General features: G+C 29.1%; 1 protein-coding gene and 2 long non-coding RNA genes across 11 annotated transcripts in view; 1 reads left to right on the top strand and 2 right to left on the bottom strand.

Annotated features, from left to right (window-relative positions):
• LOC143045517 (rab11 family-interacting protein 4A-like) overlaps window positions 1-24,361 on the top strand; it is a 31,011-nt gene extending 6,650 nt beyond the window's left edge. For 2 of the 9 annotated variants that reach the window (XM_076218082.1, XM_076218076.1), the window contains 17 exons: window positions 144-208; window positions 4,341-4,480; window positions 6,005-6,073; window positions 6,892-6,969; window positions 9,980-10,018; window positions 10,506-10,538; window positions 11,313-11,397; window positions 12,756-12,859; window positions 13,183-13,209; window positions 15,267-15,357; window positions 16,245-16,294; window positions 16,577-16,658; window positions 17,325-17,441; window positions 17,946-18,086; window positions 18,849-18,881; window positions 19,902-20,042; window positions 20,738-24,361. In XM_076218082.1, the coding sequence (XP_076074197.1) occupies window positions 144-208; window positions 4,341-4,480; window positions 6,005-6,073; window positions 6,892-6,969; window positions 9,980-10,018; window positions 10,506-10,538; window positions 11,313-11,397; window positions 12,756-12,859; window positions 13,183-13,209; window positions 15,267-15,357; window positions 16,245-16,294; window positions 16,577-16,658; window positions 17,325-17,441; window positions 17,946-18,086; window positions 18,849-18,881; window positions 19,902-20,042; window positions 20,738-20,854 (1,412 nt within the window). In that variant the 3' untranslated portion in view covers window positions 20,855-24,361. Of the gene's footprint in view, window positions 1-143; window positions 209-4,340; window positions 4,481-6,004; window positions 6,074-6,891; window positions 6,970-9,979; window positions 10,019-10,505; window positions 10,539-11,312; window positions 11,398-12,755; window positions 12,860-13,182; window positions 13,210-13,842; window positions 13,870-15,266; window positions 15,358-16,244; window positions 16,295-16,576; window positions 16,659-17,324; window positions 17,442-17,945; window positions 18,087-18,848; window positions 18,882-19,901; window positions 20,043-20,737 lie in introns of all 9 variants that reach the window. The other 7 variants (XM_076218077.1, XM_076218083.1, XM_076218081.1 and 4 more) reach the window with 7 other exon arrangements.
• LOC143045522 (uncharacterized) lies at window positions 2,173-3,561 on the bottom strand. Its single transcript, XR_012968968.1, has 2 exons — window positions 3,260-3,561; window positions 2,173-2,578 (listed from the first exon to the last, which is right to left on the bottom strand). It is a non-coding gene; the product is annotated as an uncharacterized LOC143045522 (long non-coding RNA).
• On the bottom strand, window positions 4,431-9,460 carry LOC143045521 (uncharacterized). Its single transcript, XR_012968967.1, has 3 exons — window positions 9,396-9,460; window positions 5,338-5,372; window positions 4,431-4,624 (listed from the first exon to the last, which is right to left on the bottom strand). It is a non-coding gene; the product is annotated as an uncharacterized LOC143045521 (long non-coding RNA).
• Window positions 24,362-25,054: the final 693 nt, after the last annotated feature.

Raw genomic sequence — 25,054 nt, 5'->3', positions numbered from 1 at the left:
AAATAAATTTGTACATATTCTATGTATACAAGTATATAGGTATGCAAAGGGTAAAATAGTTCACCTTTTTGCCATTAGTTTCTAAATTCAAGAAAGAGTTAAACATGCACATGTAAAAAATTTATTTTGTTTTACTTTTTCAGTTCAGAAAAAGGATCCATTTTCGACTTTAAATTTCGATTTGTTAGGAGACGTATCACCCACGGAGGTAAGTCTATGTATAAGTTTACAAGTTATATGATCTACAGTTAGGTTGTCAATCTCTGGAGCAACTACCTCCATCAGCAGGCAGTATCCCTCATTCACCAGTTCTGTCAGCCATAAGAACACCAGCTCTGATATCACATCTAACCACAAACATAGGGTAGTATAATTCAAAATATATCTCACGGTCAGAATAGTAGTCAACTTTCAAGTTATTCATTGTTTTCAAAGATTTGAATGAAGATAAAGGCAGATGTTGATAAAATAATCAGAATAAAAATTCTGAAATATTTTCTGGTTTACATGTTAGAATCCCTTTTCAGAAGTCTTTCAATATCTTTTTACAAAAATAAGTTTAATATAACGTCCATATCCCTGAACTAGTATACATTTTTGTTGAGGGGTAAGCTTAAGAACGGAAGTTACTCTCTGCATTGAAGACCCATTGGTGGCCTTCGGCTGTTGTCTGGTCTTTGGGTTTGTTGTCTCTTTGACACATTCCCCATTTCCATATTTAATTTTATGTATCTACATGTATATGTTATACTTGTGGACCAAACTGAAAATGTTAAAAAGTCCATTACATCTCTTATACCAATTTTTCAGAGATTTTAAAAAAATTGCAATAAGATAATTAGGTATTTAGTTTAACCCATATCTTTATTATCTAAGCTAATTTGAATATTTTATCTTTACTATATCTGACATTATTTCTGAAGGCCCTTTTACATAATCGGAGTTGTTAAAGCATCTTCCAATCCTAATAGCCAGTTTTCAGCAAATCATGATATGTATTATCTAATTTTTCTTAAATCTTATCAGTAAGATTTGTTATACTAGTTTGACTAGGTCCCCTTGTATCAATTTATTCCCTCCATCCCTCCCTACATGTACTTTGAATTTGACATCTGCTTTTATTTACATTTCCCCAACCAAGTTTGTTTGATTCCACCAAAGTTTACAAAAATTCTGACTTGTATTCTAAATTTTACTTAATTTAGTCTGGTTAATTGATACAAAATTTATATGGCGATACCTATGATTAGAATTCGCTTGAGGATATAATTTATTTAACTTCATATAATTATACTAAAGGTTTTCTGTTTGTAAGATATAAAGATAAATTTCAAAGCAAAGTGCCAAATATTTAGGTAGTTTGTACCACATTGTTGTTCAATGACTTGAGAAAAATGGCTAATATTTTTGTCATTGTTTAGGTCAGTTAAAATGAAAATCTCTCTAATTTAAATGTTGAAAGTTTGATCACAAAGATTAAGTTTGATCAGTGATCTTAAATGGTCAGCATTTAAACATTTCAAAAGATAAGAAGTTGACTGTATGCAGTTCAAACCATGATATTTGAATAGTCTGTGGTAAGCTTATCTTAATCTCAAAACAGTTTTATCTGACCTGTAATCTTAATCACAAATAACAATACACAATAGTCAAATATATGATTGGTTTCATACATACGTACATGTCTATATATGTGTATGAACAAATATGTGTTTGTCAAATCCTTGTGAAGAAATGTATTAGAGGTGTAAAAATGTAAATAAAATGCAATTCCTTTGAGGATATAAGTCAAACATTGGACTTGGAACAAAAACAAGGTAGATATAAGTATAATTAACTTTATTGTAAGGGATAGTATAATTCTGAACTTAATTGTAAATAAAAGGTATAAAGAACAAAACTATTTTTTTAAGGGCCAGAAAATATTTAACATTAATGTTTCAATAGTTGAAGAATCAGACAATTTCTGACTTTCTGCCAGGAGAACTTAGTTTAAGTCTAAATTAACTTATCTTATTGGGAAATACAAATGTACCTTACATATCTTTTTATTCATTTATGTAACAAAACCTACCACCCTATTGCAATAATAAAAAAAAAAGTGTGTTTAGCAATCAGAACTTCTTTCTGTTAATACATGTAGGGGTAACTATGCCAGGAATAAGAATTGTCAATGAACATGCTTTATAAATTTGAGCAAAGTCTATCTTAAATGATTATATATCTTAATTGAGAGTTGTTTGATTTCCTCAGGCCAGCATAGAAGTAATGTTCCTTAGATTTACACATACTTTCATCTCATTTTCTTAAGTTGGATATCCACAGTGATCAGTGGACACTAGACGGTCAATGCTGAGTTTTTGAATTCAATCCCTGCTCAAATCAGGTGTACCATAATCAAATCTACTCATGGCAACTTCTACCTGACTTCACTAGGCTAGCAGGTTTCAGTCAAAGTTCATGTTTCTCTGGCAGCCTACTCCTCCAATGAAAATTGGCTATCATGATCTTACCAAAAGTGATAAAAGAAGCTCCTTTAACTCAATTTGGAGTTGAAATGATATTCTTTCTGTGTTCCCTGTAATATTTGTCTGTTATTACATCGATGAATGTGATTGGAGGTTTTATTTTTTTCTCTCTAAGACTGAGAATTTAAGGTCAATTCAGGAGTAATTAAACCCCATCTTTATAGTTATATTTATATTTCTGAGTTGAGTATGACGTCCATTATCACTGAACTAGTATACATTTTTGATTAAGTGTCTGCTTTGGTGGTGTTGTTGTCTCTTTGACACATTCCCCATTTCCATTTTCCATTTTATATATTTATGTTAAAGAAGTTTTGTATTTTACCATAAATATCGAAATGTCAGTTCGACCTTCTTTCATTCAATATTAGATTGCATTATACTATTTTGAACTGTCAGCTTTTGCACAATCATGCAAAATTCTAATAATCTTTTTTTTTCTTGACCTAAATTAGAGCAGACATATATTCAATTACAGAAGAATTTTAAACTTGAATGATTAAAAACTGAATGTTTTACAAGGTTAATTTTCTCATTATATTTATATTAGCACCTAATCATGGTGTATATAGGTATTGTTTTCTTATGACTGACATATAAAGTATTAATTGACATGTATCTGATACTTAGTATGTCCTAGATTATTAATAAAAGAATCATATTACTACATGAACTATGATTACAATGTGGTAGGTAAATGTGTATAGGCCGACCATATGAACAAGGCTGACATGTTCAAGCAGAAAATGGTTGATGAATTGTTGGTTGGCTTATGTCCAGTGGCAAATATTCATGGAGTTTGTCCTCTGCAAATTGAACAATAAATAAGACGTCAGTAAAATGCTTTGAAATCTTAAATAAAAAAAAAGACAAATTTAAATATTTTTATTCAGGATGTAAACAAACTAATTATCATTTCATGATGTTACACTTAATAAATGCAATTTTGAGGTCAAGATAAAAACTTGCACACAAGTTTTATAACAAATTGCTTTTTTCAGAATATTGTCTTAAATTTTAGAATATTAATCTTTCTTTTTCAAGTGGATAAATGAATTATATATATAGTAATAAAATCGGGACAAATATTTACATTTAACGCACAGGAACAAAAAGTCACATATTTTCAATAGAAACTTCCCACAGTATTATATGTGAAATCAATATAATAAATTAGAATGAAATATTCATGTTAAAAGTTGATAAAAGAAATGTATCCTATGCTAAGAACTGTAAAAATGTATGTATCAAATAAACTGTCTTTAAAGGTTCTGAAACTTTAATCATTCAAGATGTATAACATTTACTTTATTAAAAATATACATAAATGGCCTTGTTCAATGTTGACATTTTGATGTTGTTTCAAAGGTATTTAACCTATGACTTAAATATACCTGCATTACAAAAGATTTTAATCAAACTATTCTAAAATCAACCATAAATGGACATAAGTAAAATTTGAAGGTATTGGAACACTTATTTTCCCTTTGGCAGTACAAATGTGATTTGGTACATATATATAATTTAGGACAATAATTACATGTACGTGTAACAAGATAGACTATGTTTTCTCAGGAAAGGTATAATGTTATATGCTGACATCCTAACCTATCATTTGAATCATCAGAAATTCCTCCATACCTCATATTTATTGCAATACATTTTGTAAGTGAAATATATCAGAAAAATATTATGTTTGTACCTACTGTCTACATTTTTGAGGTTATAGAAACACTGTCATAGAAACCAATCAAAAATTTACAAATCTAACCTTATAGAACAGTATAAAAACAATGATCATTAACATTTTAGTGCCAAGAGACGTCAGAAGCCAGTGCTTATACATTCAATGAATATGATACAAACACTGATGAAGACAATGGTGTTCTTATAGATTTATCTACTCCTGACCCTATACGGAGGAATAATAACGTACACAGATCATTTAATGGGTAAGTCTGATTTATCTACTGCTGACTCTATACAGAGGAATAATAACGTACACAGGTCATTTAATGGGTAAGTCCATCTCAGAATTGGTATCGGAGAATAAATGTAATACATAGCTCACTTTATAGGCAGGTCTACCCAAGAACCTGCAATAAGAAATGATTGATAAAAAAGGAATGATATCATCCATAGCTCAAGAGCAGCCATAATATTTGACATTTATTTGGGGATTTTCATTCTTGAACAATTGGTTTATTTATACAATTATAAAAGATATGTTCCCTATTGGAATTTTGAAAACAAGGATTTTCATTCTTACAAAGTCTATCTGAATCTGCTCAAACCACTGCTAGGGACTGTCTTAAACTTGAAGTGAGGTGTGAGATTTTATGCCCCAGCTGAGGGAACAATAAGTGTTAACCTTGTCTGTCTTTAAGCCTATCCATATGTCCCAAAATTCTTGTCCATTCTCCAACCTTATTGGTCATCAAACAAGTGTTTTGAAACTTATACACAATGCTTATTGTTTATAAAACGCAGATCAAATTCAAATTTGGGCAGTATCACTTTTACAGTTCTTGAGTCTTTTTCTTTTTAACAATATATGTAAGTTGGGTCATTATAATCTGTGCCCCAAGGATACATTTATCAATTTGTTTTTTGCTCCTTATTAAAGGCCTCACTGTAACTTTTAGATGAAGAACATCAATAAAAGTGCTCTTTTTGTGCCTTTTGTTTGCTTTTTGTGGTGATTTTGTGTCATGGATGGATACCCCATAACCTTCTTTTTCTGATATGAAGGTATAGCTGTATGTTTATAGCCCATTTTAAAGTTATCAAATAAACATCATTCTCATACTCTGTATATTAAACATCCTTTTCTTGAACCTTAACCTGCAACAAGAAAAAAAAGCATATAAGTCAGCTGAATGTATAGTTAGTACTTTTACTAATGAAAGAGGGGATTATTCAGCACATGAACTGTCAATTTTTAATTTTCATAAAGTAAACGTGTGAGATTTGTCCAAAATTGCAAAGATCAAAGTGAAAAAAACAATAGATCAATGAAAAATGTTGTTAAAAAGCATGTTCATGCATTAGTCTCACGCTTATTGCATGAGATTTGGCACCCCTAGATTATAAATGGGAAAAGATGATAAAAAAGGGGGGACTTGATAGTACCATCTAGTTTAAACAGAGTCCACCAGAGTCAAACATCATAATTATAAGACGTGATATTGAAGCCGTATACATTTGATATAATTTCTGCTTGCAGAAGTACAAAATTCCGCATCTTATGCATGTTCATATGACAGTATCTCTATTTGTGATTTCTTTAAATAATAATGTAAAGCAGTTTATAAAAAAAACTATTGTATATTCATGACATAAAAGGTTATAAGATATTTTATATTAAACAAATTTTTTTTTTTTATACTGGATAGAATTGATTTGACTTTTTATTGAAAATGTGATGGTAAATTGAGAAGAAATTACATACAATTATATTATTTTTTATTAAACAGTATTCATGACTACACAGATTATGGGGAAGAAGATATAGAATCAGACACCTCTGATCCATGTCATAACAAGTAAGTTGTCTCCCTTTGATGATGGTATTTCAACAGCACTACCAAGTCTATATGAATAGCTTTGTTTGTAAATAGAGGCATAATAGACCACTTTCAAGTTCTTTGCATTTCTGTCAAAATTTTAATTTTAAGAACATCATTCATACGTTTAGGGGCATCAATCATCACTACCTTCCCATGTTGAGCAAGTGGTTGAAAAATACAAATGTATGATGCTATATTATTATTATTATTATTCAGCAAATTAAATTCTTATAATTGATTATCTACCCTGCTGTCAAAAGGGAAATAAGATACCTAAGGAACAAGCATTATTTCTAGTTTATCTTGTATAATGACAATCACAGCAAAGCTTGGTGAACTTTCATAGTGCAGGTATACAGGTCATTCCCTCTATCTGGTAAATGATGCCATATAATTGCACATAATACACAAACTTTTCCATTGAGGTACAATGTACATAACTTGAAAGTGGCCTATTTACAGGTAACTTTTGAAGAGGGGTAATGTGTGTTGTTTTAAAAGAAAAATAGAACAATAGCTAGAGTGTTTAAGATTGTATACTAACAACTTGTGTGTAAAGTGTTTATCAAATATTTGAGTATGTAAATAATAGTTTTTCAAGGTTCTTCTACATTATTAATAGATGGCTTTGTTGAGCAAGCTCTTGGCATTCAGAACTAACAGTGCTTATATTGTGTTAAAGCACAGTTTTTCCTGTAATCTTTGGTTATGGATATCTTATAGAATTTTGATGTCACAAGTTGTAGCTAATATTTTGTCAAGATTGGTAAATTCACATTATTTACTTTTTACAGGAGTTGTGTAACTTGTGATAAAATTAGAAGTAAAAGGGGTGTGCATTATAGAGAAAAACATAACCGTCGGAGTTCAGGGTACAAAATATTTATACATTCAAAGTGGTGATGGCAGTTAAGAGCTTTGCAGAAAGTAACATCAAAATTTATTGTTTAATTATTGAATAAATTTTTCTTGTAAATTCGGAAGTGTCTCTCATTGAGTTAATTCATTGTTTCATTGTGTTTTCAAGATGAACTTGATAAGTTTTAAAATTTGAAATAGATTGAAGATTTTATTGAAATCATTAGTTAGCTGGTATTTGACATGAAAAGTGAAATTTGCAAAGCTCTCTGTGTAGTTGGTATAATTAATTGTTATTGGTTAAATATTTTGTTCTGAAGTCTACAACTTGTGCCACCAACAAATATTGACATGAGGGCAGAGTGTTATATTAACTTTTCTTAGTGTTATTAGAAGTAATGTGTGGCACAAATTAATGTATATAATTTTATTTAGCACATGAACTTTAGAAACTTTTGACCTTATTTTTAAATGTTGTTGAATAGTTATCTTATTGCAGAAGTTCATTCCTTCAGAACATAATATTTCAATTTAGTAAAGAAAATGCATGATATTTCTTTGTTTTGTTAGTTATATCTTTTACTAAAATCTTTCATTATTTTATTTAGTTTTTACTAACTGTACTGCATGCATGTTTTATTTACTTTCTTCTCTTGTATTTATTTATACAATTCTTGCATTAATATGGCTTTTGCTTGTGATGGTAGTATGTTAATTAAAATATTAAAAATTTATTTATTGACCTCTTCCCTTAGATTAGGGTTTTAAACTTATTTATAAACACCATGATAGTTTCTATTGTTGGGATTCTACCAAATCTCATTGATGTTAAACCACATCTCCTTTTGTTCATATACTGGAATGAGGTATGAGGCGATAAATCATTCTCAGATTAAGAAAACAATTATTTGATTTGCTTTTGAAAACTAGTTTTTACTCATCCATTAATGGAATATTTAAATTAAATGCAGCAACTTGTATAGATGAATTTGAAACTGTGATTCAAAAGTTGGGTAAAGCTTTAATTTAACTAAAGGATAGCAGGTGTGCTTTCCCAGTAATTACTTAAACAAAACAGGTAATTGAAATGAGTTCTGTAAAACCTAAAAATCAGAATATATGATGGAGCCAGATTATGGTGCCAATTAATTTAAAGCAACTTGTAAATAGCTAGCAAGGTCATTGACTATAAAAATCATAACTTTCTAAAAGGAGAAAATCCAATCTAATTATATTTAAATCCTTTAATTGCTCCTGTTCTGATTTTTCGTGCATCAAGGTTATTTGATATGCAGCATATAAGAACCGGAGCAATTAAAGGATGTAATTTTAATCAGATTGGAGAAGATCCTGATTGACATTTTGAATGTATTTAAAATTAAGAAGTAGAATCACGCATTTTGTAGATACATAAGAAAATTGAAGTGATTATTGTAAGGTTTTGAATTAGAAATCCTCTTACGGTGGAAAATCGCTTCAAATAAGTATTATTTTTGATTAATTCATGTACATATCTGTATATTGATCAAAATGACATATGTATATGCCACATACTGGTCGAAAAAAGAAACATTTTATGAATCGGGACTATGAAATTGTGGATAATGGTTACAGGAAATAGTATAATGGTGCCATCTATGGTGTTTTGCATGTTGTTACAGTTTTCTCTGTGCACACCTTTTGTTTGTTTGCTGTTTATTTTTATGCCCAGGTAAGACCAGGTATATGTCAGGTAAATATTGGATGAATCAGTTATTTGTGCAGCATCTGTTGTATTGATTCGGCTATAACCTAAATAAGTCAGCTTTTATATATCTTTCATGAATTTTTGTTTATTTGCAAGATTTGTTTGTGTTTTATTACTTCTCAAAATTCCTGACTAGCTTAGTGTGGGTGTCTATCATGACAAAAATGTCATTTTTCATTTTACGTTTCGCTTTTACTTGATAAAATTTGAAAATATTTGATACATGTATTGTACTAAATGATACAAAAAAGAGAGAATAGAAAAATTTGGTCTGTAAATTCTCGAATTATGCTAAAATTGTCTGTGATACTTAAACATTTCTATTATAATAAATCTTTTACAATATAATTCTTAAAATGAAAAGAAGATGGGGTGTGATTTTCAATGAGACAACTCTTCAGAAGAGACCAAATGACAAAGAAATTAACAACTATAGGTTTGGGTATGTCCTTTGACAATGAGCAAAGTCCAGACCGCATAGTCAGCTATAAAAGGCCCCAAAATGACAAATGATATTTTCACCTTTATTCTTAAAATCTTTAATTTGAGAAGTCCATTAATTCGTTTAGTGTCACTGTAAGGGATCAAAACTTAGGTTGATTTGAGTTTTATGAATTTTATGAAAAGATTAACCTCTGAGTATTTGAGCTTATGAGTTAAGTGTTGTTTTTTTCTAATTTTATATAATCCTACCTTAGAACTGTGTCAACAGACCAAACAGTTATTTTATCAGGAAGTATATACTTTATGAATAAAACAATGTGATGATAAGTTTATAACAATCAGTTTCCTGAAAAATATCCTGTTCAAACTATGATAAATATAGGAATGTTTTAAGTCAATTTGTCATGAAAATTAAGATAAATTTGTAACAGTCTTTAAGAAATAAAAATGTACATAGAAAGATATGTTAAATAGGTATCGTTCCAGTACTTTCCTGGTATAATTTGCCTTTAAGAGATTCTACTCCCCTTATTATAAAATGTTTTGCATTATAAAAATCAGTATGTTCTTTGTATGTGATGTTTTTTAATGATGGACAAATTGAGTGAAAGCATCTACAGTTAAAAGGATTTTAAATTTTGAAGAATTAGGCTCGATATGCTTAAACCTTTGAGGGAAAAAAGAAAGTACTGTATTAAATCATTTTACACTTTCAGTGTTCTCATGCATGAACAATCATAGTAAAGGGTATATTTTTTCTTCTGAAAGAGAGCTAGGGGCATTGTAAAATTTACCGTGTAAATTAAAATATATTTTGTAACATTTAATTGTAGTGGATTTTATTTTGGAAATTATGGAGAAGTGCAACAAAAGTAAGATCCTTGTTGTAAAACTGTTGTAAAAAGTTGTCCATTGTAAAATACATGAATCTGGAAAAGTAATTGATTGATTGATTGATTGATTGATTGATTGATTGATTGATACAATACTTATTGGCTATATCTTGACAAGAACAAAATATCTTTATCATGTACTTATCAAGTGACCTGATGTGAAATAAGTCAACAGCCCTATTCAGCCCATATATCTATTTTACTGTGTTTTTATAGTCATGTTGGTTTAACTATGAAAGTAGTTCTGATTTTTTGTAACATGCATATAAGTCCATGTTTTATTCGCTCAGTTATTTAAGAATACATAAATCAAATTCTTAAAAAACATTATTGCCACAGGCCAATATGTTGTAAATGTTTAAAGATTATGTAACTGAATTAACCTTTTCTTTTTGTGATGGATTTCAATGGTGCACATCCTGCTCTATATCAAAGTGTATAGTTTTGTCTTTTTCATCTTTTTCAGTGCAAGAAAGTTAACATCCACAGCATATGCTGCGTAAGTTTTATTTTTATGATTTTCATTGAAAATTCAAGAGAAAATTTGAAAGTATGTTCAGTGACTAACAGCAGTTAACGTTGTTTTGTAAAGTAAAAAAAAAAGTGACTCATGATCACTACAAAACTGCTTATAAATATCATAACTTTCAAATTTACACTAGCATTATTCTATTATATTTACCTGCTTTTTGTTAGTTGCCAGACTTTCTTAAATTAAGACATGTTATAAAAATGGTATATTGGAAAGACCAAATCAGTCAAAAAAAATGTACAAACAAAAGTCAGAAGGGAAAATATGATCAATGGTAGTTTAACGGAAGTACCAACCAATACAGATTCCAATTTAGTATTTTCATTACAGGTGTAACATATTTAGATTCTTCAGTTGTGTTTACATTGATACACGTTTTCGATAAATGCAAATAAATTATTTAAATTAATTGCATAGAACTGTATGTTACCTGATAAGATTTTTGTTTACATATCTATAAATAGTATACAATGCTAAGAATTTGAATTCAAGTCAGTTCCCTTAGAAAACAGGGTAAGTTATTTGGTACAAAATTAGCTCTGACAAATCATGCTTAATTTGAAATAACTGATTCTAATATGGCATAAAAATTGACTTTAAAAACTTGTGTCTTCTCTGGACTGCCTAATAAAAGAAAGACTTTCACAAACAAAATTTTTTTTTTTACATGGTTTGAGGAATTCATATTTGGTTAGTTTTAATAAAATTATCATATTTTTAAGTATAATACTCTTATTTTAGACAATTACATTCGAAGTCGCGAAGTCCAGCACCAGATGAAGTATTTGATGACATTGATGGAAACTTTCAACATTTAAATGATAGGGTAGGTCTCTAATAATAAACAGAAACTAATAAAGGAAATACATGTATATATCCAAAAGTTGTACAGTGAGATGTTGTATGATTGCCAATGAGACAACTCTTCACAAGAGAGCAAATGACACAGAAATTAACAACTATAGGTCAGAGTATGGCATTCAACAATGATCATAGTCGGCCTTGAAAGGCAGCGAAATGACAAATGTAAAACAAAATAAAACGATTAAGACAACACCCATCAATTACTGCATGGCAAAAGTTTATTTAGGTCGACATGTTTCGCCAACAAGGGTGGGGTCTTCAGGACAATATTATACATGAAATCAAACAGTGAAGTACAAATTTTGCCGTTGTGTGGTTCGCTGAAAGTAACAACAATAGAGGTTGTTATGAGATCGTTATAGATATAAATAGAATGTGAAAGTAAAATAAGAATCTAGTATAGTTAAAAGTGAAAGTAAGTCAATAAAGTTATTAACGATGTGGTTAGCTGCTTTTCTTACACGTCTGTGTAGTTGTTCTCATGGAGGTTTCTAGTGGTAATATTGTAGAAATGATGAAAGTAGATCATAAAATGTCAGTTCATTTCCAAATTGGACAACACCCCACTGGCCATCCTGTACCAATTCAACTGGCTTTGCTCCGAGGGAGGTACTGCTTCCAATTTCATTGGTAATAGGGTGAAGTGTATGATCGCCGCATTTTAAGGAATTGTAAATCTGGGTAGATTTGTTCATAAAAATTTACTTTGCTAATAAAGTGTCTATGGATCAAGCTTTTCTTTATAAATATGTTTTGTAGTTTTGTTTCTGGTTCCTTCCTTTTTTCTCTAAGTAAAATTCCTGGTATTCCGAATTATTTTGACTTCATATACTTATGTATGGTATGTTAAATCTTCAGTGATGGACTGCTTCTTATTTGTATGTTTCTGTGGTTGCTTCTGTTTCTAAATCTCTCCTTCTTTTTCCCCGTATCTGGTAATTTTCAGGAAAGGATTGAGAATTTTTTAAATGGTCCGGTATTTGGTCCATGCTGGGTGGTTGTTAGGTAAAACGCTAGTGTGGCAAAGGTGGATCCTGTCGAATGCAGGGTTCACAGTGAAAAATGTAAAACAGTTCAAACAAGAAAAGCAATGTCCTAATTTATATACAAAAAAAAGAATGAAAAATTCATCCTACTATTAAATTCTTATGATAACTGGTAATATTTAAAACAACAATAAAAATAAGTTTCTTTTTTTTCTGTCTACCATGTCTACTGGGGATACATTTAAAAAATGGTATCCTGATTGAAAGGTAAATAAAGGCTGTAAGACAGTTTTCTTTTGTCTACATGTATTTGTCATCATTTATTTTATTACAGGTTCAGTTTCTTGAGAAACAGTTGACAAATTTGTCAGAAGAAAAGAGTAATACTGATGGGGCTCATTATAAACTTAAAGATGAAAATTCTGTGCTCATGGAGAGGTAAATATTCACTTCTTCAGATATGTACTCTAGATTAGCATTACCTAAACCAAAACCATTCATAAATGATATTAATTGATGATAATTTTGTTTAATCAATCTGATCAGTTTTGATTGGACATGTAGAATAATACTTATGTTTGTTTTTACAAGTTTTACTGCAAAATAGAATAATCTTGTGTAGCATTTCCAATATTCCCAAAATTCCAATGTCTTATAGCTGTATGATATACAAATATTCCATTCAAATGTTTTTAAAATAGAATGTTGAGAAACATGAAATGACTTGAGAATTTATTAATTAATTAAATGATAACTAACAGGGCAGCATTTAGAAAGCTGAATACAAGGTAACCTGAATGTAACATTTCTAGTCTTACATGTATGTCTCTATATACATGCTCAGCTTTGTGTATCCCACTCTATCAGGGAAAGGTTGAATGCTTTTGTGATAGGTAGTTTAGAATGGGGAGCTGGTATTCTTGATCAAGCACCTATCGAGTTAATCAAGTGTTTATTAAGGTTATAGTTTTTGACAATATATATCCATTTACTCCAGATGGTCCAACCTTAAGCAACCAATAATCAATCAATTTATAATGGAAGATGGATCAGACCTCCTTTTTTCTTGGGACAAAAAATCAATCCTGGAATTACTGATTACTTTGGATAATAAGTATAAATAGATAAACCACAATCGACAAACTACTGGCACTAGTGGACTAAACAGAGAGAGTTACATGGGTGAAAACACTCTTATCCCACCTTCATTTCTAGGGCTCTTCTCTACCTCTGTGTGAAAAATTGTCAGAGATATTAATATATAATCTGAAAATTTATCTCTAGCATTTTCAAACTTTGCAGAATGCCCTTGAAACAGTGACCTATCAAGTTGCTTTCATCTTATTTTCAAACTGTTTAAAATCTCCAACAATCTTATACAATTTTGACTTGATTTTCTGTAATAACCTATTATGTTCTAGGCATGTGAACAAACACTTGTCTAATATGTAAGTTTATACTATTATACGTTTAGCATTATGTGATGGGTAGTATACCTTTGTCTGATGTATATTTTGTCACATTTTGTTTTCTCTAGTATTGTTGACAGGTAAGGCATGCACATAATATTATAGTGGTTGTTGGTAGTAAAACATAGTGGCTTATTATTTAATTACATGTATTTTTTTTTGCATTTATATTGTGGTCTGTCAGATTTTATTTATTTATTTTGTTACAGACAATTTCATTGAGTGTGTAGCTAAAGGTAATATCTTTGGTTAGCTTGCTTGTAAGCTGAACCATGAAGTCATTATTAGGTCAGGTATACTACCCTCCTTTTGAAGTAGCCTAGTCCAACAGACAGATAGGTTGAATATCTGTCGGACTGGTCTACTCCTGTAGTTAATCTAACCTAACATTGACTTTACAGTTCGACTAACAAGCAAGCTAACCAAAGATATTACCTTTGTCTACATACTCAATGAAATCGGCTGTAATCTGTTTACTTGGTCCTGTTGTGTTGGATATTTGTAATTCCTGTCTATACCCAGTCAATTGTTTAGATTACACAAAAAATATATTTTAAAAAAGTCCTTTCAAAACTTTTTTTATTCCTTATATGTACAATATTATTACTTTTTATTTTTGCTTATTTTTACCTTTGAATAAGAGAAACATGTATACATGTAGTTAGGAACAGCATGCTTCTTTGTTAAGTTTGTATTTCTATGCTTTGAGGTATGTTGTGCTGTTTTCTTTCTTTAGTAAATTGCATGAAGGCTTTAATAAATTTTATTTATGGCATTTTTTTTATCTTAAGAATGAAGCTAGGCTTTTCTTCTCTTTTTTATACATATTTTTGACTATATTTCTAGCTAAATCTTTTAAATGCTTATTAACTGGCTGTTATTATTCTTTTACATTTCTTTGCTTATATCAGTATTTTAATGTTTTGAAATATTAATGTTGTAAAAAAAAACAATTAATTATCTCCATTAAAAATTCATAAAAGATAAAGATTTCCTGATATCTGATCTCATTATAGAAAAACATATGTACATACTCAATTATATATCAATAATGAGAAGAAGTATTCATACATCTGTTAATTAGGTCTTACTCAGAAAATTCTACTCAATATAACTGGTACTTCTCACTAGAAATTCAATCATAATAGACCTTGATTAAGTGATTGTTTTAATGTTAATACATTAGTATGGTCCATATTGATATTAACCCTCATAACAACAATTCCAATATGATACAGCTAGCTTATCAATTTAGGAGAATTTCAAGGTTTTTCTCTTTTTCAAATATTGAAAATTCAATTATAAAAACAGGTGCTTGTAATACAGATCTTCCACTTTATAACTCTGTTTTTCTTATTTCAATGTATTTATTGCAGAATCCACATGTTAGAGGAACAGGTTAAAGATGTGGAGGTGAAGTCTGATGAAAGAGTTTCAGATGAACAAAAAAAATACAAAGACATACTGGTAAGGAACATGCAATTCTTGATAAATAAAATTCAGATTCACATTACTTAAGAAATAGAAAACATCAACTTTGATTAAAAATCATTAGCTTTGTTGCATACTTGCATACTACATCATACTTTACCTCTTAATTTTTTTCTCTCAAATAAAACAATTAGAAAATTGGATTAAAAGGAAATTCACAATTTTTCTTTTTCCCTTGAAATTTTAATCAATGCCAGTCAGCGAACATAACCTGATATTTTCTCTCAAATGAAAAAGGTGAAAAACAACAGAAATCAGTTTTTTTAAGTTAGAAAATGTACTTTTGTTTTATATTGAATATCAAAACGTTTTTTTTTTTATTATTTCTTTTTTGTTAAGATCAAATGTATTTACCAACCGTTGATCTGTTTTTGCATCAAATTATGTATAATTAAAAGATACCAACTGAAAATACTTTGTAATATAATTATGATATAAACAATGAATTAGATATTTAAAAGATAAGACAATAAAAATTATTATCTTGATTTACTAATCTTCCATTACCATTTTGAAGCACAAAACTGTGAAACGATTATTGGGAGGTTAATGACACTAGAGTATTAGTTGATAATGTAATATATTAACACAAATATTTCCTTTGAGGAAATAAATCTGGTTTCACTTCATAAATCTAAACAATTGGTATGATGACATGGAAATCCATCTATTGTTGTTTGTACAATAATCAGCTTTATTTCACCTGGAAAACATTGACAGTCAGGTATTCCTCATCAGCATTAGACTTCACACACTATCAATCATATAGTAAAATTTACCTGTCCAATCAATAAAATCAATTATCTCACCTGAGTACTGCACCTTACTGGTAGATCATTAATGGAATTCTGTTTATATTGTAGTCTCGTCAAGAAAGGGAAAAGTCAGAACAAATGGAATACTTCACACAGAGGTTGGTTCTTATTTTTACCGAAAAAAGTAATGGTGCACTATCTGCCTTACAGGAAATATCATGTATTGTCTCCCTTTGAAATGTATTAAGAAGGAAATAGTTGAAGAATATTTATAATTATGTTCTATGAAATCTACAAATAGATTTATTAAGATAATTTAAATGTTTCCTCTCAATCAAAACATTTAGGATTCAACATATTTGCAATCAGGTATTCTCCATTTATTTAACCTAATTCACACACTATCAATCATGTACAAATATAAATTATTTAAATTACAGGCTGCAGAATTTAGAAAAAGAAAATGAGCTGCTGAAAATGGAAAATCCCAGACTAAGAGGTGAAATAGATAGATTAAAAATAGTAAGTGATTGTTACTACAGACAAATAGGATACTAATTCTAATTGGAAATTAGGAGTAAGGACAATATATGTAAAATGCTTTCAAGTACAACTATAAGACTTGCAAGGTGTGTTACGGTTGATTGCATTTATGGAGAAATACATTTCAAATGAAAGCAAGATCATTAAATAATTTGATTTTATCCCCATCAGTTAGATGACTTGACTTTATTTGGTTGACTTGTTGGTCACATATGACATCACAAGCCCTTTTGGAAATGTGGATGACTGTTTAACATCCAGGGGCTCTTTTGGAATAATAAAAGAGTACAGTGGATTCATTTATTTTGGTCGGAACCAGTTTTTGTGGATTAAGGAAAACTTACATGTTCGTGTCGATTTATGTTCGTCGTCCTTCCAAAGTCTGCATACAAGCACTTTTGTATATATGATATGTCACTATTCGGGTTAAAGAAATGTGTTTAGCTTTATGCCCCTGATTATCAAATATTTTGAAACTTTTGAAAATGAAAAAATAACAACATCTAAGGTACAGTTGAGGTGATCTTTTTTAACCCTGATCTGCAGTTGATCCTTCTATTAGTATTTGTCAAATGGAAAACAAAATTAAAATCACCTAAACAAAAACCAAGGCTAAATATTCATGGTTTATTTTTATATTCACAGGAAAAATTAGAATTAGAAGATAAAATAACAGAACTACAAGTAGAATATAGCTCTGTTATGAATGAGAATTCTGATCTAAAATTAAAGTTTGACAGAGAACGAGAAACTACTGGACAGGTAATGTATGATTAGTTGTAAAGAGAATTTGTTATAATTAAAAAACTGAAGTTAAATATATAGATAAGAATGTTTTTATTTGATTATGTTCAAGTTTTTTAAAAGGATAGTTAGAAGTCACAACAACCTTAAACTAAATACACATGTCCTTTAAGGAGTGATCTGTTTAAGTATATGTCAAATTTGGAGTTTGTCCCAAGATTTAATGGCTCACTGAACATGGAAATGGAAAAGTGTGGTGAAAATTTGTTCAGAAGATGTTATCAGTGAAATGGACTGAAACAGAATTTGTTGCATTACTGTAGTAAGCTTCATTTTGTAAACTCAACAGACAATGATATGTAAAGAAGAAAATATGATGAAAGAAATAAGCTTTACAAAGTCAAAATTTGCAAATAAGACCACTATTTGAATACTTATTTATGGTTTATGGAATTAAATTATTTGTGTGATTTTGTTCAAATCACAAAGAATACTTCCATGTATAGATTTTTCTTCTTACAGCTTTTGGATGAATTAGGGAAAGAATTGGGAGAATTGCGTCAGTATAAAATAGAAGCAGAAGTGAGACCAAGACGAGACAGTCAAATACAAGTTCAAGGTCGATATCAAACTCTTCAGACAGAGATACACAGATTAAAAGAGGTTGGTTATAAACAGTTGTATAGGACATACTGCTTGGCTTTTGACAGTTACTGATACCTAGTGTGAAGCTGCAATGAAAGTTATTTCAAATTATTTATCATACTGTTTAGCTCTACATAAATATTATATCAACATTTTTGCTGTTTAGCTCTACATAGATATAAAATCAAATGTTTAGCTCTTTAACCTTTTTAGGAGATAAATGTATTTGAAAAAAAAAATACCAGAAAGAAAAAAAAAGAAACTTGTCAATGATCCATTGATGGTTTTTGATTTCATTTAAACATTACTAGCCATGTCTATCATGATGTTCACCATGTGTTTTAATCTTTAAGATCAAATACTTTCAGCACTTGTTTGTTTCAACACTCACTCATTGTAGATCTTTCTGCCATGAAAAAAGTTATTTAAAACTATAGAAATTGATGAATTTCTGAAAAAGTCTAAAAAATAAAAATTTCAGGGAAATTTGATTTGTTTCATTATGTTCGGCTTATTACACTAATAAGATATTGACTTAGAAAGCAAGCTGGAGATGGGTTTCATTTTATCAACAATTTTAATAGAGCTTTTTGTGTGGAATGAGATGAAATGTTATGTCATTTTATTTGAACAAGACAAACATCTGTAAAATTAAAAATTTAAAGAAAGTCTTCTGTCTTTTTTCTTTTAATAGAAAACTATTTTTAAATCAATTTAATTAACAACCATGAACTTAAAATTAGTTGTAAATTGACAAAAATGAACCCTTCATTTCATCAGGCATTAACGGTGGAATGGAATTCATTATCACAGGTTTGTAACACATATGGTTTGCTGTGGTATGCTTCTTCACATTTCAATCTTTTAAAAACATTAGCATGACACCTAATTTTAGTTTGTCTTTTTTCCTCTTATGATGGACATGGTCCTGTTTTAGTTCAGGAAAGAACCTATATCAATTCCCTATTTTTATTTTTTATGAATTAAAAAAATTTGGCTGTTTTTTTTACTTGAATATCCAAATGACATATTGTAATCCAATAAAACCTTGTCAGATTGCATGAAACATTCTGTAATACTTGTTACATAGATTTTTTGAAAGAAATTACAAAAATTAAATTTGAAAGAAATTTGAAATGGATGGAAATATAAATTCAAATTTAAGACAACTGATTATGAAAATCTTTAAATATTAACCTACTATAACACAGGTTAATGTTATGCTATTTACTGATAAACAAAATTTGAAATATTTATTTACAATTTGAAAGGAATGTGAATGATTGTACAATCTATTGCTGTGCATGAAAGCTTTGTATGAATTTTATGTATTAAAAAGAATTGCCTTGTAAAAATTTGCTTTGTAATTTATTATGGAATACAATAGAAAAAAAATTTTTTTTTTATATATTTTGCTTCATTGTTGTTCAATGTATTTGTAGTACATATTAATAGTCTAGATGCTTCATAGCTCATTTGCACATAGGAAAAATACATTTTTTTCGCTTATTTTGGGAAACAAGTTTTGACTACTTTTGCTAACCTTTTCTCAGTCAAATAAGAAAAAGTAAGTAATTTGAGGAAGGGGACTGGACATACTAGCATTAAACTAACAATAGAAAAAAGAATTTGCATTGTTTCAATGCATAAATAAATGTTATATAAAGAGAGGAAATTAAATGTAATTACAATTATCAGTTATTTTGGTCTGTACACAACTTGTACAGCATATGAATTTCTATAGGATATTAAAAACATCTTTTTAGCTTTGGAGGCTAACTGAATTTCATAATATGTATTTAAAAATAATCATTAACCTCTATTACCTTACAGGAGAACAGGGGTCTACTTGAGTTAAACGAAGACTTAAATGCTCAGTTGCTTTCACGATGTATATCTGAAGGCAGAAACTTAACTGAAGGCAGCCAGGAACAGTCTTTAGCATCAGAATTAGAACATCTAACTAAAACTGAGGTAAAATACAAATCATTTATTTATAAAATCTTTATGTAATGTCTATTAGGAACCCCAAAAAAAAGACATTGATTCCTACAAATGTGAAAATATTGCTTCCAATTCTAGGTTGATAAAGAATTCTGGATAAGTGTGTAGTTATATGTAGGAGTTATCTTCCCTTTAACTAAAATTGACTGGTTATTTTATGAATAAGTAATGTTGACTTCCAATATTCAGCGTGATAGGACATGCTGCAGGAATAGTTCACATTTTCCAGCTTGTAAATAAGTGAACAGATGGTGAAATCTAACTGAAATGAATGATCTGACAACTATATGTACTTGTCTTGATTTTGCTGATGTACTATGGATTATTTATATATGTAGTTTTTTGCCAATACACACATTACACAAAAAATACATAATCAGGTCACTCAAGTTTAAATTACTTATTACATGAAAAGCCCTGAATTTTTTCACAGCAGGGTGTTTTGCTGGAAGTAAACATTATATATGGAATCTGAGACACTTTTCAAATACAACACGAAACCCAACTTATTTGGGAAAAGGGTTACATTTTTATCGACACAATATATTGAAATGTATACATTTTCAAATTTGAATTATATAAAAAGGGTGGGATAACAGAACCTCAGCGGCACTAGAAATGATTTGTTAGTTTTAAAAAACTTATATCTTTTCTTTCCTTTACAGTTGATGGGAAAAGTTCAAGAACAGGAACGTGAATTATTAAGACTGAAACAGTATATTGATAAAATATTGTTGGCTATCCTAGAAAAAAATCCTTCAATTTTGGAAATTGTGCGGTGATAATGGACAAATGCCAGTGCTTATGTTATTGAAAGTGAAAAAAAGGTGTTCTGTGATAAAACCGCTCAGGTCTCCGTTACCATAGTTACCATGAGAAGCATGGTGAACTTTTAAAGTGCAAGACATTGTATTTTTGTCAACATGGCCTTGAGCTATATATGCAAGTTCTTTGAATAGAAGGTTTCCTCCAGATTCATTCATAAGAAAGCTGCTTGCATTATTGTTGAGATTTTATTGTTATAAAAATAACCCCAAAAAAATGTTAAAAAAAACATTTTAGTTTTCTATTTTTGTAAGCATCTGATATTTTTGTGTAAATTGATTTTGTTGATGATTTAGATTAAATGTTCAGCTTTGTATATGAATATTTATTATGCACTAGTTTTAATACAATATTTTGAAAAAAAGAACTGAATAGGTAGAATTTTTTAGCACCAAAGTTTTTACATTAATTTATCTGATTTAAATGCATCTAATGTGTCGTTACATCTGATCTTTTAAAATTATGATTTTATGAGGCAATGACATTAATAATACATTTTTAATTGAGCCTAATAATTAGTCAGAACATGACAAATAGTATCTAGTCTATATTAGACTTTATTAGAAAACTTATTTTTGTTACACAACTGATAAGAAAATTATCAGATCTTCCTGAAAAAGAAGAAGTTATGAAATTCTTGTATTATTCAAAATTTTAGTTTGGTGAACACATTAGCTCCAAAGTCATTTCCATTCCTAGATGAGATAGTTCTGGCGTGTTATAAAACTTGTAAAAATATTTACAACAATCTCCTATTATTTTTATGTATTTGTTCAAATTGTGAATTGAAAATGGCTAAGATCAAATGAAAATATACTCATGTCTCAGAAATTAGGTACATGTATATATATTTGATAAAATCTTTTATGAATAATTATTGTGCAGTTTATATTCATATGTAGTTAATGTCAAGCTGTAAAATCAATAATTGCAAAAATTATATAATGACCAAATTCATGGATTATTTATGAAAAATTTTCAACATCAATTATATACAATTATAGCCTTTGTATGAGATCTCTACAAAGTAATATCAACCTAAGAGAGGCATATTGACTGAGATCAAAGTCTGAGTTCGGTATTGTACATGTGATCAAGTTTTAACAAATCTCAAATCCTAAAATAATTGATTAATAATATTATCATTTATGATCGATTTATGTACAAAATGTAATTGAATAATAAAAAATGGGTGTTTTATTATAGTTAGGCAAGAAAATGTTATATTGTGTTTCCATTTATAAATTTAAAAATTGGTGGGTCAGTTGCTAAGATTTTTTTTAATCTATACTTTTTTTAGTTCAAAGAGTAAATAATCAAAATTGGAAAAAAAAAAATTTCGAAGTTTGTCTCTCCCAATTTAGTTTTGCTTGTTGCTGACCATTTTTAGTTCAGGAATTTAAGCAGAATAAAATCTAACACACTGTTTAACCATAGAATTCTTATTAGAAGCGTGAGTGTTTTATAAAGAAAGTTTAAACAGACACATTTAACTGTCAATGCTAATTTAAACTTATTTTAAAAGAACGAAAAAAATCATATATTGCAAAATCTCTTTATACAAAAATAACGATTGTTATAAAAAAATCATATATCGTAATGAAAACATTTGATGACCCTAAATCTGTTTATTTCAAATCAAATTCGTAAATATCTAATAAAGTGAAAATCCTAGTTGTTATCAAGATTTTGACTTTAAGCTTATACATGCATGCATAGTGCTTTGACTTTCTAACCCATCGACCATTATAATGCACACAAAAGGTCCCATAAATATTTACCTATACATGTAGTTTGTTTGTTATTATGTCCTATCTAGCTGCCCGAATGGCAGACACTGTTTCAGAAGAGTCAGACCCTATCCACCCTCTTTCAACATTACCATTTTTGTTTCAAAGCAATGGTAAAATTTTTGGTCTCTGTATGCTTTGAACTTTTTCTAGTAGGCACTCACCATCCAAAACTGACAGTTGCCACTGAATAAAAAATAATATAATTTTCGATATCCCAAAGAAATGAATTTTATTTAAATCCATCTTAACACTATGCAATTTAAGTGACAAACAAATGAAAGCACTATACATATCTACTCATAAATTTGTTCATTAATTCATCATTCACTAATTACATTATTTATTATTCAGTTTGAGAAAAGATGCAATAAAATTTTGTATTCTGTCCATTTTAATGCCAGAGTACTTATTTATTTATTTAATTGTCTATTTCTAGTCATCTAATATGTCTCCAGTCATCGATACAAGTTTAAAATCTGTTGTTTTATTTATTGTGAAAACAAATCCTTGTATAGAACATTCACATCACCTGTTAAAACTAAATTGTCAGTGTAGTTTTTATAACTTTTATGTTTTGTGTGTATTAATGTTACAGTGTTATGATAAAATCATAATACTTTTTTGTCCTATGTAGTTTTTAAGTTATTTTATTAATGATATTCATTTGTATAATTCTTAATTTTAAATAACTTCAACACAGGTTCTTCAAAATTTGTACAAATATTTTTTTTTATGAATTATGAAATATCAAGGACTAAGGTTTCATTTTTCGATAAACGGGCTGTAAAGTTTCACCTGTTTAAATGGGAATGTATTCCATAAATAAAAAAAACCTGTACAAAATATTATATTTTTTTCCACCTAAATTTATTTTATAAAATTTTTGCAACATTCCTGTTTTACTGCCTTTTTATACATTGAATTATATTTTATACATGTACATAAAAGTGGAGTTTGAAGTCCTAGTAAAAGCTACCTGTGATGAAATTTTAAATGTTTTCAAAAGTCTTTTTCTCCTATCAATGGCCATAAATGCATACTGCCTTTATTGATATGTCTCAAGTAATTTCAATTTTCATTTTTTCAAATATCATTGATTTTGATGAATATATATTATTTAAAAATATCCTAGGACTAGTTACTGAATGTATCTATGGGTCTGGGGACATTCTAAATATTTTGTCGTGATCAGAATTCCATTACATTGACCAATCAAAGTTCATAGATTTTCTTTGACTTTTGTATTTAAAAAAATGTGGTTGTATACGCTTTGCTATTTCACAATTTGGCTGTTGAAGTTTTTTGTATTGTTTATCAATGTTCTCATAAAACATTCCATTTGAAATTTTTATCATGGTAATTTAATGAAATTGTCATAAATTGATTCAAGTCTACCATAACTGCTCTCTAAGTCTCTATAATAACATGCTTTTAATTAATATGAGGCAGGTGTTTGATTACCTTGCAAATTAATGCAGCTTTTTTGATTTTTTGGAAGATATTTTTCATCTTATAAAAATGATTATAAAATGGTGTGAGGATTACTTGTTAGACAAGTAAGCATACTCATATATTTCTGATATGACATTGAAATAAAATGTTAAAAAAAACTCAACGTTAAATCTTGCAAAACATGTTTCAAGATCACAAATAAAATCTATTTGAAACTTGTTCAGTGTTTGTGTCACTTCTTAAGCACAGGATAAAATATGCTAGAAAATTATTCAGTAAAATTGAGTTTGGAAATGGTGAACATGTCAAAGTGATAACAACCTGACCAAATGGCAGAAACAGCCAAAAGACCAACAATGAGTCTTCAACACAGTGAGAAAATCCTACACCCAGAGGCAGGTTCAGCTGGCTACCAAACAAAATATGTACTAGTAAAGTGAAAATGGAGGTCACATTAAACTTCAAAAGTGTTTGTTTCTCTTCATCAGCACAGAATTAAATGTGCTAGAAACTTGTATAGTGTTCCTTTCACCTTTTTAGTAGAGAATAAAGTGTGCTAATTTTTAGCTCATTTGGATCGTAACTTATTGACCAGCATTGTGTGAGGAAAGATTTGTGTTTTTTTTTTTTGTGGAGAGATTGATAACATCTCTATAGAAATAAGAAGATGTGGTATAATTGCCAATAGGAACTCCACCAGTGACAAAGTTAATAGGTACTAAAAGGTCACCTTCAACAACAAGCAAAAACCATACTGCATAGTCAGCTATAAAAGGTCCAAAAATAACAAATGTAAAAACAATTCAAAGGAATGATGTTAATGCATGATTCCAATTGTTGTGATTCTATAATCCTTTGAAACACTTATCCTTGTAGGGAGTGAATTTTTCTTTTTCTCTTAATTTGCTTCAA

Source organism: Mytilus galloprovincialis, chromosome 9 (genome assembly GCF_965363235.1).
Source record: "Mytilus galloprovincialis chromosome 9, xbMytGall1.hap1.1, whole genome shotgun sequence".
NCBI lineage: Eukaryota > Metazoa > Mollusca > Bivalvia > Mytilida > Mytilidae > Mytilus > Mytilus galloprovincialis.
This window is presented reverse-complemented; position numbering and strand designations above follow the sequence as displayed.